The 21,469-nt window shown below is 39.0% G+C and overlaps 1 protein-coding gene across 4 annotated transcripts in view; it reads right to left on the bottom strand.

The window, feature by feature from the left end:
• osbpl8 (oxysterol binding protein-like 8) overlaps window positions 1–21,469 on the bottom strand; it is a 190,159-nt gene that overhangs the window by 68,387 nt on the left and 100,303 nt on the right. For 2 of the 4 annotated variants that reach the window (XM_055225661.1, XM_055225664.1), the window contains exon 1: window positions 5,208–5,646. The exons of the other annotated variants lie outside the window; for them this stretch is intronic. In XM_055225661.1, the coding sequence (XP_055081636.1) occupies window positions 5,208–5,472 (265 nt within the window). In that variant the 5' untranslated portion in view covers window positions 5,473–5,646. Of the gene's footprint in view, window positions 1–5,207; window positions 5,647–21,469 lie in introns of those variants that run through there. 4 annotated transcript variants of the gene reach the window in all.

Below are 21,469 nucleotides of genomic sequence, written 5' to 3'. Positions count from 1 at the left end.
CAATTTCTTCTGGTTTTTAAACTAAGTTTTCCGTTACAGGCTCTCTTATTTTGTAGATTGTGTTAGATTGTTGTTTATTTCTCAAATGTCTAGCAAGTGATTTTGTAAATTTTGATCTTCCTTCATAATATGTTTGTTTCAGAAACCTAATATTTTTTTCCACTTCTTCTGTTAATATCTTATCAACTTTTCCCCTTGTTTCTTTAATCTTATCAAGTATCTCTGGATTGTTATATTTCTTATGTAGTTTTTCAAGTTTTTCTAATTCCTCTGTGGCAGTCTGATGGTCTAACGTTTTTCTTTTTTTAATATATGCTGCATGTGATATCAGTTTGCCTCTCATTACTGCCTTCATAGCATTCCATACCATTGTGGGATCTGTTTCTCTATTACAGTTTTCTTTTTTATAGTTACTGATTTCAGTTTTTAGCATTTCCCTTAATTGTTTATTGTTAAGCATTCCAACATTGAGTCTCCAGTTTGTATTTTTAATTTTTCTACTAAGGTCCAATGATAGACTCAATGCACAGTGATCTGACAAATCAGCTGCTCTTATCTTACATTCTAATATTCTAAACCTGTCTTCTTTGTTCATGAAAATGTAGTCTATTCTTGTATAAGTTGAGTGACATTCTCGCCAGACATCTATAATCTCCAATTCATTTAATGTTGTATTGATGTATCGTGACAAATATGTTCTACTGTTTTTCTTAATATTACTTGAGTCTAAAGTATGATTCAGGACAATGTTCCAATCTCCACAGCCTCAAAAAGTCTAACTTCCATTCTACTATGTCCAACTACTTTCAATTCCCTCTTGCCAGTATCATTATTTTTCATGGGACTTTTTTAAAATTTTATTTTATTTTTTTAAAGAGAAGCGTACTGCCGGATTTCCACATGCTTGTCTATTTTAGTAGTGTTTACATCGGTAAACTTTTCATTTATTCTTTAATATTTAAGTGTATTTATTTGTTTTCCTATTAGCAGTTACCTCCCATCCATCTCTTATGTTTTATCGCCGAAACTCCAGTAGTCTCTCCCTTGCTCTCCGTCCTGGAGATCTGCTCCGTGTATCCCGTGTGTGCCCGTGTTCCCATGACCAGGCCTGTTGAATCCTCCGCTGCACCTCGTCTTCTCTCTCCGTAGACCCAGCCATCACATCAAAACCCCGTTTCTTCATTTCTTCAGCTGCATCATGTGGATTTCCATATGTTCTGGTCCCGTCCGTCCAGTGAATTCTTATCTTTGTCGTAGGTGTCTGAAATCTGACCCCGTTTTCTTTTAGCGCCTTCTTTATGCCTTATAAGCTTTTCGTTTTTGAACCATCTTGGGCATAATCATGATCAAAGAATATAGATTTTCCATCTATTTTCAAACGCTTCTGCCAGGCTTTCTTGAGTATCAACTCTTTCGTGTCAAGCTGGAGAAAGTTCACAATCAGACCGTGGTGTCGCTCCGTGTGTCGGTCTTTCACCCAAAGCCCTGTGTGTGCGTTGAATCTTGAGCTGGGTCTCTGCGGGTAAATCCAACTCTCTCCGCAGCAGCTCCTCCACATAGCGGGGGGCGAGTCTCCCTCCGCGCCCTCTGGTACTCCAAAAATGCGCACGTCGTTTCGCCTTGACCTTCCCTCCAAATCTGTCTTTTAACATCTTTTGTTCCTTAAGAAGCATTAGCAAAATTTCTTTAACTTCTAGATTCCACTCCTCGGCTTCATTAACGCGTGTTTGCGCGTCCTTTATAGCCGCTTTCTGCACCTGTAACACCTTCTCATTGCCGGAAAATTTCTTGCTTATTTCAGCTCTAAATGCGTCAAATTCGTTCCTGATATCAGCCTTCACTTCTTCTTTAAATGATGCAAATCCGTTTTTTATTTCCTGCTTTAAATCTTCCAGTATTGTTACCAGGCCTGGTAGCATCTCCTGCCACGTTGGTGCATTAGCCGCTCGCATGTTAGCTTCTGTGCACGGCACGTTTTCTTCTCTTTCAACATCTTGTTCCAATGCTTTGTTTCGGACACTTTTAGTACGACGTCCTTCTTGTTTGTTTCCCCCATCCATTCCGCAATTTATTTGTTGAATTCAGTTGTCTTAGTTGCTGAGGGGGTGTAATTTGCTATGTACTGGCAAGAGAAGAGAATTAGGCTGCCATTTCTCTCGGTGCCGACCCGGAAGTCTCTAAGTTTAATGCTTTTAATGTATAACATTTTTTTGCTAAACTCTTTTCAGAAAGTTTTTTTTTTAAAAGAACTGTATAGTATACAGTATACTGCAGCAGCAGAGGTACTGATTAATGATTGGCTGCAGGTGCTGGGGTTTAGGTAATGAAGGCAGAAATGAACTTTTTCTGAATAGCTTGAAAATGACCTAGAGATGCATCACAATTATAAAACCACATAGACGAGTATACGCCCATGGACCACTATGGAACCTCCCTAGACAACTGAGGGATTACACAGATATACGTCCATATGGTAATATAAAATAAATCAGAATCAGTATTGAGTATGGAATCTATGCCTTAGGATACTAAAATTCCAAAATCAATTTCGAACACAAACTAGCTGTCAAGATGTTTTGTGCAGTCTCTTGTTTTTGCATTTTGCCACACATTTCTAAGTTGGATGTTTTTGCTCCTCATCAGATCCCGCTCCCTGAACCCGCTCAGCCTCTCTGTCTCCGACCCAGCTCTCCACGACCAGTACGAACCTCACACCTTCTGATCCAGCTCACCTCGTCTCTGACCCCACTGCCCACGATCTACTGCTGGACTTCTGCAAACAACTCCGCTCTCAACTATCTGGTCAAACTACCTTCATTTGCACATTAAAACTGTAAAATAAACATTGTTAAACTGCTCCCCAAGTTCTGTCTCTTTGTTGTCCCTGTTAGTCATTACAACACTACCACAACTAAATGCACCAATCTACTATCTCTCCACAATTCTATCACCCACCTGGCAGAGAGAGGGGAGATCTTGTTATGGTCCCCAAATGATGCATTTAGGGTAGGTAGTGAAAGATCAGATCAGAGAGTCCTTTTAGGTTTAAACCCCTTTTAGGCTCATTCTGCTTTCTGATTGGCTAATTGTCTTGAAAACCAAAACAGAATTGTTATCAGTAAAAGCTATATTTGATTTGAACATGTCTACCTCGCATCTGAGGACACAGCTGGGTCATGCTTATGCACCCTGTAGTTTAGATCTGTACAAACGTGTTCTGAAATGTCATTCTTGTATTAAGTGTGTCAGTTCATATTGCAGTCTTCTCACAGTGTTTAAAATGTTAACTTTGAACAGAATCTTATTAAAATATAAATGCTTGTCAGAAAATTGCAATGAGAAATTTTCACCAAATTGTTCAGCCCTAGTTTTTACCTTTCAATCTTATGTTGCCAAATCTGCAGACTACTCTATTATTTATCTACAGTCTATCAGCAGCTGGGGTTGACAAAAGTATCGAAAATCAGATACTAGTCGATACTAAAACTAGTGTTGAAACTAGATACTCATTTGAGAAGGTATTGATACTAAAAAAGTTCCATTCACAGGACAGAGATGAAGCTTTCCTGAATAGCTTTAGAATGATCTTGTGTTGTATCAGAACAAGTGTAAGATCACATAGACTAGTAGGGCTGGGTATTATTTGATTTTTTTAGATACATGCTTTTCGTCCAGTTCCTGAACGCTTTTTTTTCGGTGCCTGTATTTTTTATGTAAATTCATGGCCAATATTATTAAGAAAATACTTTTCAATTCTTTAATTACATTAACTTATGTTAACTCATATTTTATAGAACGTCCAGTTATAACTCAAACAAACACACATATAAATGAACCAGAGCACAGCTGATCCTCATGTGGATTCACACTCTTACCTTTCACTTTTGTTTTCTTTGTATATGGCTTTTGAGACCAGAGGCAGCGCTGTGGAGCACATGCTTTTTGTTTATGCTTTTACTATGTGGTCACTTGAGCAGAGGATTGGGATTATGGGCAATTTTACACAGATTTGCTTGGCTATATCTTTACACCACATGCTCCTCACTAAATATATTTATTACACCATATTTAATTGGGAATTAAGTTTTTACCAGGAGAGATGAGGATGATGATTTTGGCAAAGTTTGGCTCACATTAGCTGTTTGGCTGTTTGCAGAGTGTAACTGGATATGGATTTATTATTATGCACTTTGAGACACTGTAAAGGCCCCCAACTGGAGACTTGATGTGTTTTGGGTGGATACAAGTTGAATCCCTGCATGCCGTTTGTTCACCTGTTCTGTTTTACTGGTAAGATGAGATACTGTGCTTTGTTAGGCACATGTAGGCCTGTGTTAAACGTGACTGCTGACACATGCAGGTCTATGTTAAAGGTGAGTGCTGTTTGCTTGACAAAGTCGTGACACATGAGCACCTGCACTGCTGTTAAATAAATTAGTGTGGTGCATTTATTGGTTGGCGCTGGCATTTAAACTCAAGGAACCAAAAGTTGGCATCAAACCAACAGTACGTTCTCGGTACCAGTACTTAACAAACCTTTGGTCAGTTCCTGCTTAGAGTTTTGGTGCCTAGCCCTATTTATTTGATAAGGATAGGTATGTACACTAGACAGGTAGCATACTACAACATTTATAGCCACGGCTAATTTGCAATGTCCGTCTCTAGAAGGGCTTTTACAAAAGGCAAAAAAACAGACAAGACTCACTTTATGATTTAACAATATACCAAGGCAAATGCAGGTCCTCACTGATGGCTTATCAGGGATGACCTGTCTGACTACTCTTTAAGACACATTTAACTTCATGGTTAAAACCAGCCCAGCCAAGGTCCAGTTTCAGCTCTGAGCTTAAGGACTTACAGACCAGTATATGCTCATGGACCACTATGGAATTTACCTGGGTGACTGAGGGATTACACAGATATATATATATATATATATATATATATATATATATATATATATATATATATATACTATTACTTAATGCTGAATCACATTCTATTGTCTAAAAAAAGAGGGTTTCTTATTATCATTGTGGTATCAGAATCGAGAATTGAGTATCGAGTATTGAGCATTGAGTATATTCCTTAGTATCAAAATTTAGTTTTGAATTTTACTTTTCATTTAGTATCACACACTATCAGCAGCACAAACTACCACAACTAAAAACCCCAATCTACTATCTCTCCACTCTTCTATCACCCACCTGGCAGAGAGAGGGGGGAGAGCTCGTTATAGCCACCAAACGATGCATTCCGGATGAGCTTGCGGCCGTCGGGATGTGGGGGTCTGAGCGCGACAGTCCCTCCGCATGTGGAAAAGCGGCGTCTGCCCAAAATTCCCTCTTCCTTCATCATCGGGACGGTCAGAAACAAACCTTTGAAGACTGGAAAATGTGAGGGTCTTCCCGGGAGAGAAGGAAAGATGAAGTGCAGAGGAGAAGGGCAGAGGAGAAGGAGTGGAGTCGTCATGGGTTAGGGCTTCTATTTGGAGTTTAAAGGGAGGATGGAAGAATGAATAGAGGGAGAGAAACTGTGCCTCATGTCTGTCTGTTCGGTGCAGAGTGCAGCAGTTGAGAGGGAGGGAGGGAGAGGATAAGAAGGGAAAGCTAAGACACGCCCACGAACTCTCTCTCCTCCCTCTCTCTCTCTGTAAGTGTCAATACTGCTTACTCTCCTCCATCCCTTTCTCCATCTCAATAAACACAACTTACTCGTCTCCTCTTTCACTATTCATTCCTTTATCTCTCCAATCCTTCCTCCCTTGCTCCTCCCTCTTTCTCCCTCTCTGTAACTGTCAATACTGTTAACTCTCCTCCCTGTCCTTTTCTCCCTCTCTCTCCATCTCAATCAACACAACTTACTCTACTCCTCTTACTCTATTCATCCAAACCCTCCTCCCTCTCTTCCTGTGTAACTGCCAATACTAACTCCCCTCTCTGTCAACACAACTTACTCACCTCCGCTCTCACTATCTATCCATCCCTCTCTACAACTCTCCACTCCTCCCTCTTCTCTCTCACTACAGCTCTACCAACACTCTCGCCCGCCCTCTATCTCAATGTATTCTATTACTCTACCTTTCCTCCCTACCTCAGTCTAGCTCTAAATCTCTCTATTTTCCTTTCTCCTCACTCCTTCCTGCTATCTTTCCTCTTCCTCCTAGTCTCTCCATCCTTGTGTCCATCCTTTGTATTTTTCTCTCACTCCCTTTCACTACCCTCTCCTTACTTCCCTTTTTCTACTCTGCTCTCTATCAACTCTCCTCTCCCCCCGCTCTCTCGCTCATTTTTCTTCCTTTCCCTCCCTCCTCCTCTCTCTCCTCCTCCTCTGCTCTTTTTTATTTCCTCTCCTCCTCTCTCCTTCCCCCTCTATTCATCTCTCTCGTCCTCGTGCCCCTCCTCTCCTGCCTTTCTCTCCTCCCCTCCCTCTCTTTTTTCCTTCCTTTCTCCTCTCTCTACGTTATATAAATTGCTGCTGGTTCAATGCAGACCTCACCTCTCTGTAATTCACTGATTCTGTTCATTCAAATCAGACCAGGGGCATTAGTCACCAGGGTCCATGGGCTTAAATTCCACAAAAGGGAAATGTTTTGTTTTTCATGTTCACGTCACAAACAGAAGAATCGACTACTACTCAGTATTGGTGCATCCCTACTGTAGACCTGATGAGCTACATTTCTGAAACTAGTTTCAATCGGGTTGACATTATATAGCGTTGTTAAAGTTGCATCTTAACCAGAGTTATAATTATAATAATTTAAGACCTCTGCATACTAATCTGAGCACACTGGAAAATGTTTATTTTTTCATTGATTAAAACTATATGAAGTGGGTATTGATTTTATTTTGTTTTTATTAATCTCATAAATAGGGCAAACTTTTGCCTTTTGTGAATAATTTTAGAATTTTCTAGGTGTATTTTTAGGCAGAAAGCAAGTTGTTTTTTTGTTTTTTTTACCAATATGGTTGTGTTTATTGCACTGAAAATCTTTGGTCTCACATCTCCACAAACCTTACTCTTATTTGACCTCCTGCTTGTTTCGATGCAAATGTTGTTCTTTTGACTATAATCTTCCACAGTATGGCAAAAACATGCCTGTCTCTATGGAGAATGTTCTGAAGTATGGTTTTAACTTTCTGTTTCCATGAAATCATGCTGGTGACGTGCCACAGAAAGTTACATACTGTACTTTTAAGTTGAAAATGACATTATTTTGTGTATACAAAAAAGTATTTTTATTATCTTTGTGGTTTCAAATTAGACATTAGATATGAGCCTATTCCTTTGTATTAAATTCCAGTTTGAAATTGAAGTATTGTAGCACTAGCTTTAACAGCCCAGAATATCCGTAAGGAGAGCAGCCATCTTGTCCCCCTCTCTTTCCTCTGTGTATTATTCATACTTTTCACAGATTTGAAGAGACACTTGAACAGCAGTAAGAGCACTCAGCATTAGTCACAGAGGCGTTGCAAATAATGACGTACAAATGTCTAAAAACTGCTCTATTTGGTTTAATAACCACGTCATCAGCTCAAGGAGGGCTCCCAGTGTCATCCATCTGCTCTCAGTCAGAAGTTTATCAAATCTGGTTTTATAATTTACTATTTTTATTTATACCGTAAATTTCGGACAAATACAGTAGTTTTCATTTTGAACTCATGCATACCCTCATTATGGAAAACACACAAAGAAATGAATATGGTGCAGCTTTTAAGTTAAAGGCAATGGATCTGGCCAACAAAGAAGGAAATAGAGCCACTGCATGTAAGCTTGGCATCAATGAATCGCTGGTGCACTGTTGGAGGAGAGGCCTGTGTTGGTGCTGTTTTATTTTCTAAACATGCAGGTGTGTTCATCCCATGTTGATGGCGTCTTGGTGCCATCATGCCAATTTTCATGCACAGTGAATAAAAGCATGTCTAAAATTAAAACTCAACAAAACCTTCATGTACCATCTTTCTGTGTAAATATCTCGTGTTACAACATAAAATCCTGTAGCTTGTATCCTGGTGTGGCCTATATATTTACAAAATGTATTTTCTTATAAAATTTAGCTGGTGTGGCCTATATTCAAGTGCACGCATCAGTCCGAAATTTACGGTAATTTGGATTCATGATTTTTAATTCATTAAAATTGATCAGTTGAAAAATCACAAGAATTCACATTTTGCACTGTTGGGTCTTAAGAACGTTCTAACTAGTGCTTCAAAACACAAAAAGAAGAAATGGGAGTGAGACAAGACAAAAAAATTAAAAAATTAAAAAAATGAATAAGCAATTTATCACAAACAACCATTACAATGAAATAGGCTGTTCATCAGCTGATCAAAACTTTAAGACCACAGCCTTTAAAAGCCCAAATCTTCGCAAAAATGTGGATTCAGCGTCAGGTTCTGTCAGGTATCCACACTGTCACCACCTCCTGATGGCAAAGGCAAAAAGTTTTCTCTCTGAATGTGGTCGGATTATTGAACTGTATCAGCATGGTCTCTTGAAGAGTGCCATTACTTCTAAGGTTGGACGCAGTAAGACAGTCATTTTAAACTTCTTAAAAGATCCTGAAGGTTATGGGAGAAAAAAGTCAAGTGGTAGACCCAAAAAAATTTCACACTGAGCCAGAGGATCCAATTGGTGGTCCATCAAGACACGGGATGATCCGTGGCCCAAACTAAGCTTGTCACTGGTGCCAACCGCTGTCCCATAACAATTAGACAGCATCTGCAAGAGAAGCGTTTTAAGAACAAAAAACGTTCAAAGATCCCGTCTCCTTCAATGGCAAAAAAATTTGCACGAGAGCACCAAACATGGGACATTGAAAGGTGGAAGAAAATTGTATTCTCTAATGAGAAAAAATTTAACCTTTATGGTCCTGATGGCTTCCAACGTTACTGGCATGGGAAGGAGATCCCACCTGAGATGTTTTCTACAGGACACCATGGAGGGGGTGCCATCATGATCTGGGGGGCTTTTTGCTTCAATGGAACAATGGAGCTTCAGGTTGTGCAAAAGCGTCAAACGGCAGCTGGCTATGTGGAGATGCTGCAAAGGGCATCCTTCATAACTGAAGGCCATCGTCTGTGTGGTAATGACTGGGTTTTTCAACAGGTCAAAGCTGCAGATCACAATGTCCACTTGACAAAGGCCTTCTTCCAGAGAAATAACATCACTCTTTTGAACCATCCTGCGTGTCCCCTGATCTAAATTGAGATCATTTGGGGTTGGATGGCAAGGGAAGTTTACAAAAATGAACACCAGTTGCCAGACACTGGTGAAGCCTAGTGAAGCCATCTTCACCACTTGGAGCAACATTCCCATTAGCCTCCTGGAAACATTAGCATCAAGCACGCCGGAATGAATTTTTGAGGTGATTAACAAGAATGGCGCAACTACCCATTAATGAGTCCTTTTTTGAACATTTTATTTCTATTTTAGGGTTTTGGGTTTTTTTTTGAGATGTGATCTTAAACTTTTGATCAGCTGAACAGTCTATTTCACTTTATTGCTTGTTTGCAATAAATTGCTTACTCAGTTTTTTTTTGTCATCTCACTCCCATTTCTTCTTTTTCCATTTGAAGTTCTAATTAGAACCTTCTTAAGATCCAACAATGCAAAATGTGAATTCTTGCAATTTTTCAACTGGTCTTAAAATTTTGATCATGAGTGTATGAACTAGGGTTGTAAAATTATCCAGCTAAGCCTGTCATAATAAACTCTATATAGGCTTATCGTTCAATATATGAGGGCTGGAACAATCATTTTTGGGGTTAATATTTATTGTAGGACTTTTTCTTTGTACTAGTGGGGAACTTATTTATTTATTACAGCTCATGTTTATTAAAAATACGGCACATATAGAATTATTTTTTGCTTCAGGGTTATCATAATAGTAGTGTTTTTTAATATTATTGTTTATCGTCTATATTTTCTTCAGCAATATATTGTATTTCAAAATTTGTTATCGTCAGGCCTAGACCCAGTGAATAATTGATCTAAAATCACTATTGAAATAAGAGATTTTAAATAAAATCACAAGAATAGGACAAAATGTAACTTCCTTAATAGTTTTGGGTCTTGGCCTATATCAGAACTATTAAGTGAAGACTACTTTTAAATGCATAAATGCCAAATGTGTTTATTGCCAAGGTGTGAAACATTCTTCATATCACCGAAGACGTCTACTTGGTGATTAAATCAAGAGACAATTTATGTCTGCTTATCTAAGGCTTTTAGCCGTTAGTTGATTAATCAGTCAATGGAGTCTCAGCTGACGAAAATGTGTATTACTAATCTACTCATTTTATTGAGATAAGAATTTATATGGGACAACAGCAGAAAGAAGAAGGGAGTGGGTGATTTAAAAAGTCAGATTAAACTCATGATTCGCATGTTTAATCTCTCTTTATATAAATACATTGTTTTGTAGTACTATTTTCTCCTTTAATACTACTTTTTGCAAACTCCCCCTGCAGATGTAGTCTTGTGAGAGCAGTGTGGTTAAGATACATAGAGATACGATACATAATAGTTTTGAGCATGTTTGCCACGCTCCCTTTTTAGTCAACCAATCAATCGGTAGCACGTCAAGGCCTATCCCTATCCCTGAACTACGTTAAAAAGACTTTTAAGGTCACCTCTGAGTAAATACTCCCTGTACTGTGTCATGTTTTGGTAGTTTCTGTGGCAGTTGCAGAGCATTTTCTCTTCTCGCCTCTTGATCACACTTCGTTTGAGCCTCGGCACGAGACAGAATTCACTAACAAGTTTTAATGCTTTCTCAGATCTGCTACAGTTTTACATAAAAGACATTCAAATACAGGACAAACCGAAACACAAAACATGCAAATATATTACTAAATCCATGAAAATTCTAAAACAGTATTCAAACAGATAAAACAATTACACATTTCATAACATGGGCTCTTATGAGGACACAAGGGAAATATTTTTTTACAAATCAAGCTCAACTAAAATTCATACACTGTTCTTTCACTCCATGTTCGGTGGTGGTAAGGTAAAGCCACAGCTGCCATGGGGTAGACAGAAAGAAGTGAGAGTGCCAATCTGCCTCACTGGCTAGGGCTCAACAAATCTGGTAATAAAGTCAAATTGTGATTTTTCTGACAATTGTTCTGATGAGATTTGCAAGACCTGTTTAAAAATTAAATAGGATTCTGTTCAGAGTTCACATTTTAAACTAATCTAGGATCATTAAGAATTTTTGTTTTTGGAGTCCAAACTACAGGTACTAACTAGAGGATTTGTCTATAAGAAGAGATAGTGCTTAGAAAATAGTATGTCCTCTGCAAATAACAAAATATCCTCAGTTTCAAATAGCAGCAGAATTATCCCTCCCAAGAAAGTGTTCTAAATGTACAATATTGTAAAAAAAATAAAATAAAAAATATGAGCTGCTATAAATAAGTAACAGAATGCAACACTTAAGTAGTTGGTCTGTATCTATAGTGAGTCATAGACTCAAATCATAGTATAAGAAAATTACAAAATTTTTCTGATTAGTACAAAGAAAAAGTACCATAAATATTGATTTCCAAGAATGATTGTTCCATCTGTCATGAATTGAGCGACAAGTCGATATAATAATTATCATGACAGGCCAACCAACTGCTTTCAGTGGAAGCCGTAACAGATTGAGGATGGAACAATAAACAACAATATGGTTTATTGTGGTAAAAATGGTTGACAATAATCATTTGTAGGGCATTTTATATCATGATAACAGCCAACAAAGATAATCACCATTATAATCATGATATTTTTCATAAGGCAGAAAAAAACTACTTAAGATCTTTTCTAGATCACTGTTGTTTTCACTTATAGCAAAGTAAATTAAGTAAACATTGTTTAATTATAACTTTAATAAGTTCCATATTTATTCATATCCAGAACATTTTTAAACTGTCAACAACTTTAATAAGTATCACAAAATAACTGTTTATCACAATAATTTTGTCTATGATAATACATATCAATTTGATGATAGCCAAGTTACTGTGTTGTTTATGCTCAGTTAAATTAAAATGTTTGAATAAGACTAATTATTTCACTGTTTGTCATACGGCATCTTCCTGTTTGAAACCAAAACGGTAAAAAAAACCATCTGTAACTCAAGTTTATAATAAGTATAGATCTTGGGTGAGGGAAGGATGGAGCGTGAGATTGACAGGTGGATCGGTGCAGCGTCTGCAGTGATGCGGTCGCTGTATCGGTCTGTTGTGGTAAAGAAGGAGCTGAGTCCAAAGGCAAAGCTCTCGATTTACTGGTCAGTCTACGTTCCTGCCCTCACCTATGGTCATGAGCTATGGGTAATGACCGAAAGGACAAGGTCACGGATACAAGCGGCTGAGATGGGTTTCCTCCGTAGGTGGCCGGGTGAACTCTTAGAGATAGGGTGAGGAGCTCAGTCACACGGGAGGAGCTCAGAGTAGAGCCGCTGCTCCTACACATCAAGAGGAACCAGTTGAGGTGGCTCGGGCATCTGCTTAGGATGCCTCCTGGACGTCTCCCTAGGGAGGTGTTCTGGGCATGTCCCACCGGGAGGAGGCCCCGGGGAAGACCCAGGACACGCTGGAGGGACTATGTCTCTCAGCTGGCCTGGGAACGCCTTGGGGTCCCACCAGAGGAGCTGGAGGACGTGTCTGGGGTGGGGGAAGTCTGGGAGTCCCTGCTTAGACTGCTGCCCCCGTGACCCGGCCCCGGATAAGCGGAAGAAAATGGATGGATGGATGGATAGATCTTGGGATTGGATGTCAAAAACTGGCCATTACTATGGAAATCTCCCATGTTTGTGCCAGTAGTACTGGTAAATACATCAATCTCTCTTTAGTGTAGTGTCAGAAAACATTGAAATGAACGTGAAGGCTAGTGGCTAGCATCTGAAAATCTCCATTGGTTTAACATTAGGTTAACTGAACGTTCTATGAGGTGTGACTTCATATTCTGGAGCTCTATTATCCAAGGACTCAAAAACTCTTAAAATACTTTTCCCCAAATGCTTTCAGTCAGAGCCATTCCAGACTGTGTAGAACTGAACTTATAGTGCTACATATATCAATGGCTGTGGTTGCCTGCACACTCTAAATTGGATTATTCTCAGATTTTTTTTCTGATCATGGTCCCTCAGAATACTCACTTCACACTTTGCAGTTTGTGTTATTTAAATAAACTTAAAGGTCTAGAAATCAGACAATAATCAGATTTGGGTGTGCATGTGAACACTTTGACCATAGTCAAGTTACTGTATTGCTTATGCTCATGGAATAGACATTGTTTATCACCCTACTTATCCTGCTTTTAACATTAACATGTGTGTTGTTTTCGCATCTTCCTGTAACTAAAACAGTAAACAAAACATCCGTAACCCAGGTCTTTAAGTACTTCCCAGCTTCCACGTTCACTGAACCTAAACAGACTCTCATTACCGTGACAATTCTGTTGCTGCCTGGAAACATCGTACTGAAGCTTCTCTGGTTCAGTCTTTGTCTGACTGTCTATTCACCTCAAAATTAACTTTTTTGAGCTTTCTACCATGTTATAGCATTGTTCATCAAAAACATACCTGAAGATGTTTTAGTCATCTACACATATTTAAGTAATCTACGGATCTTTCACAGGCACTAACCAAACTCTCCTTAAGGTTAGCTGTAAGATTCTATCCATAGCTCAGCCCACAACCTATGTTTGTGGGCCTGTTTTGGCTGAATATAGGATTTTCAAAACAATAAAATGTGACATGGTGATCCAAATATGTTTTGTGCTAGCAGTTAAGACCCCAAGTATAATACCCTCTCTTTAAATATTATGTTAATTTGTGCAAATTTGATTCAGTTGTAATAAATCTTGCAGACCTACTCTCACTCATAATTGGACAATGTCAAAATATTTATCTTAGAAAAGTGGCCCTGGGGTTTTATTCTTAAAGCTCAATCTACTGCACATTCTGTTTCGTCCTTCTGTCGTCCTGGTGGGTTCCATTGCAGAACATTTCATTCTATCAACTGAACATTGCACACTGTATTACTAGAATGTTCCCTACAGTAAAATTAGATCCAGTTATATCTATTTTATTTAGATTGGATTGAAAATGTGTTACAGCAATAATAAACAAATTTGAAGTCGCTAGATTTTAATTGGCCATGTGTAACCGTTGTTTAGTCTGAAAAGTAATTTTTTTTACACAATTAAAAACAACTGAAGCACTATGGTTTTAGGCCTGTAGTCATTTAGTCCATTAATCAGTCTCTGTTCACTAAAATTTGAATTAGTTGACTATTTTATTTAGATTATAAGGATAACTAAGGGACGACAGCAGAAAGGAGAAAGGAGTGAATGAGGGAATAAGTTGAAGTTTCTGTATTTTTTTTGGTATTTATCTGTAAAAAAAAAAAAAAAAAAAGCAGATTAAACTCATGATTCACAAGTTTAGTCTGTCTTTATATATAAATGCATTGTTATGTAGCATTATGTAGTATTTTTTTCTGCATAAATAGTTGTTTTTGCATAAACTCCCCCTGCAGGTGTAGTCTTGTGAGTGCAGTTTGGGTCAGATACATAGAGATAAATAATCGTTTTGAGAGCTTTTGCCACGCCCCCTTTTTAATCAATTAATTGATCTACAGGACATGTCTTTAGTCGACTCCAGCCCCCTGAACAACGAATGAAAAATGCTGAGCAATACTACACTAACCTACACTCCTTGTTGTTTCATATTTATATAACAGACCTATCACCAGCCCTGAAAATTGCGTACCTCATTACTTGGATCCCATGGCACAATGTCAACTATACACAGAAATCCAATCTACCAAAACAAAGGCGCCAGTAAAAGCAGTCGTACAAACATGTCCGCTGTGGTGTGAGAGGTGAAAGACACAAGAGGAGCTGACTCAGAACTGGTTAATTTAATGAGGAATGTAATGAGGAAGAGGCTCGTGTCTCTGGTCTCATTAACTTCTACACTCTCAGGAGGACTGCCCTGTGCCTCTCGGGTTACTGTGCAGACAAGGACAGAATCTGGGTCACTTAGAGGGCAAATTAAATAATGAACTCATTGTAGGATAGGTCTGCAAGATTTTGGGGGACGATATTGATATAAAAAAAGTAGAATTTAAAAAGTAGGATTCAGTTCAGGGTGCTCATTGTAAACACAGACCTATTAAAACAGATGTTTTTTCAGAGCTTCTAACCATATTATAGGTGTTTCACCTTCTCATTTACCCTCTCAAAGTGATTCATGCATGTTTGACTAATCATCATCTATCCACTATCTATAACTCTATAACATCCACAGATCTGAAGTAAAACAAAAAGAACAAAGAAAACAATAGGGGCTTGAATGACTATGCCAAGTAGGACTCAGTGCACAGTGCACGCTTTGGATAGCACAACAGACCTAGCCTACAAACAGAAACTGTAAACGATGGGTGTTTTGAGTTTCAGTGCAGCTAGCTCCTCCCTTCAGATAGGTATAAGGCAGTGTCCACCAGTAATCTGACCAGAACTGAAGAATGCACTCAGATGGCAGCGCAACGTCTTCACTCCTACAACATTTTGTCCAGTTGACAAATTATCATTATTTTTTTTCTTAATTGGTGATTCAGCCGCGTCACAATGGAAAAAGATCACTAGCATGATCTGAGGCTATTCAAAGGAGGTTGCAGTTTTGATGCAATTGTGATATAGTGCTGTACCTGGGCTTTTGAAATAGTTTGCACTTTGCTGGTCTGAAGGTGAAACTCATCCAGAGTCTTCCATCTGCTCCAAACCACAGGCTTTCACTGACAGAACTGGCTGAAGACCTCACCTCTTAAAAACACCAAAGCTGATTATTGATGATTTTAGATGATTGGATCTTGATTTGATTAAAATTTGATTAATTGTACAGCCCTGGAGACATGGCTGCCAGTCTGTGACAATAGCCTTCTTGATATGAAGTGCTAGTCACTCTGCCACTGTGCTGCCAGAGTAGTGACACAGGTGCCTAGAGTGTCTTGCCCAAAGACACAAGGGAAGAATATACTCCCTTACTTAAAGGTGCACTATGTAAAATTTTCTGCAGGGCAACCACCGGCCATGTCACACAGTGTGCCATTCAAATATTTAATTAAACCTTTTTTTCTACTCTTTCTATGGACACAGTATGTAATGCAAGTAGGTCAAGTTACAGCTCAGATCTGTAAAGAAGGATCTCCTGACTGTAAGAATGCATGTTTTTCAAAAGATTTTAAACCGTAAAAATACACATAATTAATTAAATGCAACACAAGCGTTGTGATTAGATTTGTGATTTATGGAAAGGTAGGTCCCGGTAAGGTCTATTCTAGGGTACTGGAGAGGAGAATCCGACTGATAGTCAAACCTCGGATTCAAGAGGAGCAGTGTGGTTTTCGTCCTGGTAGCGGAACACTGGACCAGCTCTATACTCTCCATCGTGTTCTTTAGGGTTCATGGGAGTTTGCCCAACCAGTCCACATGTGTTTTGTGGATCTGGAGAAGGCATTCGACCGTGTTCCTCATGGTGTCCTTTGGGGGTGCTCTGGGAGTATGGGGTCTGGGGCTCTTTGCTAAGTGCTGTCCGGACCCTGTATGACCGGAGCAGGAGCTGTGTTCGCATTGCCGGCAGTAAGTCACACCTGTTCTCAGTGCATGTTGGACTCCGCCAGGGCTGCCCTTTGTCATCGGTTCTGTTCATTATATTTATGGACAGAATTTCTAGGCGCAGCCAGGGGCCGGAGGGGGTCTGGTTTGGGAACCACAGGATTTCATCTCTGCTGTTTGCAGATGATGTTGTCCTGATGGCTTCTTTGAGCCAGGACCTGCAGCAGGCACTGAGGCGGTTTGCAGCCGAGTGTGAAGCGGCTGGGATGAGAATCAGCTCCTCCAAATCCGAGGCCATGGTTCTCGAACGGAAAAAGGTGGTTTGCCCTCTCCGGGTGGGTGGTGAGTCTCTGCCTCAAGTGGAGGAGTTCAAGTATCTCGGGGTCTTGTTCACGAGTGAGGGAAGGATGGAGCGTGAGATTGACAGGCGGATCGGTGCAGCGTCTGCAGTGATGCGGTCACTCTATCGGTCCGTTGTGGTAAAGAAGGAGCTGAGTCCAAAGGCAAAGCTCTCGATTTACTGGTCAGTCTACGTTCCTACCCTCATCTATGGTCATGAGCTATGGGTCCGAAAGGACAAGGTCGCGGATACAAGCGGCTGAAATGGGTTTCCTCCGTAGGGTGGCTGGGCGCACCCTTAGAGATAGGGTGAGGAGCTCGGTCACACGGGAGGAGCTCGGAGTAGAGCTGCTGCTCCTACACATCAAGAGGAACCAGTTGAGGTGGCTCGGGCATCTGCTCAGGATGCCTCCTGGACGCCTCCCTAGGGAGGTGTTCTGGGCATGTCCCACCGGGAGGAGGCCCAAGGGAAGACCCAAGACACGCTGGAGGGACTATGTCTCTCGGCTGGCCTGGGAACACCTTGGGGTCCCACCGGAGGAGCTGAAGGACGTGTCCGGGGTGAGGGAAGTCTGGGAGTCCCTGCTTAGACTGCTGCCCCCGCGACCCGGCCCGGATAAGTGGAAGAAAATGGATGGATGGATGGATGGAAAGGTAGCAGGATTCTGTTTGTTAAAGATCTCCATGAGCATTTAACATTTAAGAGAAGACTGAAATCTGAACTGATAAGCTAATACAAGAATCATATGTATTTCAGTTTGGGGAGGTCTGGACTACAGGGTTAGCAGGTTTTTATGTAATATGAGAATTTTTTTTTATTTTTATTTGCAATGGAAATTATGTTACTTAAAGAACCACAGCCTTTGCGATTTGCTAATTGTGAACATTCAAATTGTGATTAATCTTGCAGCCCTAATGAAAATGCTTAAGCCTTACATGGTATCTATAGACTATAGTACTGTTTGGTACAAACAAGTAGTGCTGTTACATTTATGGAGTGTAAAATTGTGTATAGATAATCTGTAAATGTCATGTTTTAAGAATAAAAAAAAAGTTCAAGGCACCTAAGATGACCTCTACTGCATTTGGCATGGTAATAAGCCATTTTTGTTTAAATTAAATTAAATTTAGATTAGCTGTACCAATTTCTCATCTGTATCATGTCTCATCAGCTCAGACTGTGAGCTTGTGTGTAAACGGAGCCATAGAATCCACCTCTTCATTAAGTTGAGGTCATGTGGGTCTGAAGAGACAAACATGAGGATTGTCCTGGTGTTAAACTGTAAGAGATCAGATACAGTTACAATGAGCCTCTGCTGCTGTTACAAGAAAACACAGGAGCTAAAGAAGAGAAACGCAAAGGAAGGCTAAAGGAGGACAAAACAGCTGCTGTAGGATGTAGGGCTGCAGACCTTTAGTTGATTAAACTCCAGAATTATTAAATCAATTTATCATTCAATATAAGGTAGACTCAATCAGAGATTGAAGGATATGTTTTGGGTTGTATTTTTGTTTTTTTTCACAGCCGATAATGATTGTTTAGAACCCTGAGCAACCAATAGCAGATAAACTCTGCTGATTTTTTAGGGATATGTCAGTTTTAATTATTTTCCCCAAATTATGTCACTTACATTTTCTACAATGTCAACCACAGCTCTTTTTATCATAAATCTGCAAGAAAGTTGTCACATTTCGCAGTTATCTCTTTGCAAGTGTCCAAAAAAAACAAAAACTATATATGAAAAGTATTTAGTAGTTGCTAGACATTTTCACTTGTACCTTTTTCTTTGGAGGAGCTGGGCGTTTTTATTTTTTGGAGAATAGGTCTACATGATAACATGTGAGCTGTAGATACTAACAGCCCAAGCATTGAATTGTGACATTTATTTATTGCAATATGGTTCACTTAGAGAAAGGTTCACTGGTGTTATCCTGCTTTAGGCTTTGTGCATCAGTGGTATTAAGTAGTTTCAATATTATTGTTTATCGTGGTATTTTTCTGAAGCAATATATTGTACTACGGAACTAGTTATCATCAGAGGCCCAATTGTAATTAGTCAACTAGTTACAATTGAAATGGTTGCAATTCTTGAGAACGCTGCAATTATTCATGTAATATAAAGAACTGTCCATGTTTGACTGATGACACAGTGACCATGTGGCCTGTGTGTCACATGACCAAACTCTTAAAGTCTGTTTAAAGACTGGATTAGCTCCAAACAAACAGCGTCCTCAAACTCTCTGTACTCACTACTTTCACTGTATGCATATTCTAGAAAAGCAGCTTGATGCCTTAGAAGAATAATATAACAATACACTAATGATTTCAACTTTCAAATCCTTATAATATATAACCCTAAACCATGAACATAAGGCAAAGTCTTTCAGCTAAGGTAGTCCTGACCAAGACAAGCTCAAAATCTGGAGATGGGTTCCTACTGCTCCTGACAGGCTCCCAGAGTCACAGAAGGATGGGACAATTACAGGTTTCCAGAGAAATGGAAGGATGGGTCAAATGTAGAGGACAAATTACTGTAGGGAAAATTAAAGCGTGTGCTTTAACATTATTAAATAAATCACAAATATGTAAGAAATAATGTGATTTTTTTTTTTTAATCAAGAAAATATCCTTTCTCTAATGTCTATTCTCATCATGTAGTTTAAACTCTCCTATGTATGGGGATGCATATGGTTTAACAGCTACAATTTCAATGTTTCCTTAAATATTCACGCCCTGGACATGTTTCAAATGTCCTTTCAACTGTGAACTAAATCTGGATTTTAAATAAAAAAATTTAAATTTTAAACACAATACTTGAATATTTTAGGTACTTTAACTACCAATACCTTGTGAACGGATTTAATGTTTTTTATGCCAAAATTGACTGAAAATTGACAACAAAATCAATGTTATCAAAATTTTATAACATTTTGAAAATTTTTATAATAAATTTGTAATATTTAATATTCTGTGTATTATCTTTCCAAGATAATGAACCAGAATACAACCAGTCCATGAGCTGAGTAGCTAAAATGGTATCAAAACCCAAACTAAAAACAAAATGTGGGTTAAAACAAAAAAGAACTAAACTAAGGCTGTATTTACTATGGATCCTACTTTTACAACTGGGGGATTACACAGATATAAAACCACATGGTAATATAAAAGGAAGTACTACCATTTAAGTACTGAGCATCCATACTATTCCTCTATTGCGAAACAGAGTTTGAAATTTTTGTATAGTGACAACAGTGACATTTTATAATACCAAATATAAACCAAAACACTGACTCTTATCCAAGCAACTCCTCAAACTCCAGCCATAAACTTTTGGATTAACTTCTTGACAGACAAACCAATCAACTAATGCCAGTGCAACAGGTCAGCCTCCACACACAGATATTTCACTTCAATCCTTCAAAGAGCCCATTTCTAAATTAAAGGGCCTATATTCTGCTATTTTTTTTTTTATCTATGTTATAATGTTGTTTCCTCATTACAAACATTCCCAGAGGTTGTCTTTTGTTTTATGCATATTTCGAGTTCTTCTCTCCAACAGAAAACGCTCTGTTCCACCTTGTGATGTCATGTGGTAGAATAGAAAGTGCTCCACCGCATTTTTAAACTCCATCTTCCCTAGAATCATTTGCATAATTTCAGCCCCGGAATGTCAATCTCCACTGAACAAAAGGTAAAAGGTAGCTGTTAACATGAAAATTGCCACATCATGACATCACAAAGTGGAGCAGAGCAATTTGAGCTTTGGAGATGTAGACAGTCAAATAATGCAGGGTTACTCAAACATGTGAATGAAACAAAAGGTATGTTTTTGAGGAGGTAACAGCATTAGAACATGGCTTAAATCTTGGACCTTTAACTACATTCCTTAATACATGTATCTACAATAGCATTACACATACCTTCGTTTTCCTTGGACTCCATGTCAACCTACCCAAGATCAATTAGCTGCTGCATAATTGATTAATTCATAGCAAAAAATATCACCAAAATTCAAAGCCAAAACGTAGCCAATTCCACAGCTTTTTAACTCATTTGGTATGACGTTATCGGTTGTAAACTTGTATCTCCGTCCTAGCTCGTCTACCTATTAGCAGGAGGTCTTCAGTGCTGGGTTCTGACTGGCTGAAAGTGAGTAAGCCCCTCCCTCTTTGTGCAGTTAACCGCGACTGACAGGACTAATCCCTCAAGCTGGGTTTAAATCCACCCTGACCGCACCTGCTCTTCTGCTCTCACATTTGCTACAATGGATGTCCATAACTGGACTGTAAGCTTTAAGAATTATTTATCTGTAGGTATGTGGATTAAGTGACAAAATCTATGGAGAAGTGGGAATAGCAATAACATTTTTATTTATGGATAATTATCTGTCAAATACTTTTTATAAAATTGTACTGGCCGGTTTATACTAGTCAAACACCGATAAAAAAAAACCCCAAAACAAAGCACTTTATTATCTTTGGAGGGGAAATTAGGCACAAGGTTAACTTTGGG

This window comes from Periophthalmus magnuspinnatus, chromosome 12 (genome assembly GCF_009829125.3).
Source record: "Periophthalmus magnuspinnatus isolate fPerMag1 chromosome 12, fPerMag1.2.pri, whole genome shotgun sequence".
Taxonomy (NCBI): domain Eukaryota; kingdom Metazoa; phylum Chordata; class Actinopteri; order Gobiiformes; family Gobiidae; genus Periophthalmus; species Periophthalmus magnuspinnatus.
The sequence above is the reverse complement of the archived record's forward strand: the minus strand, read 5'-3'. Positions and strand labels throughout refer to the sequence as shown.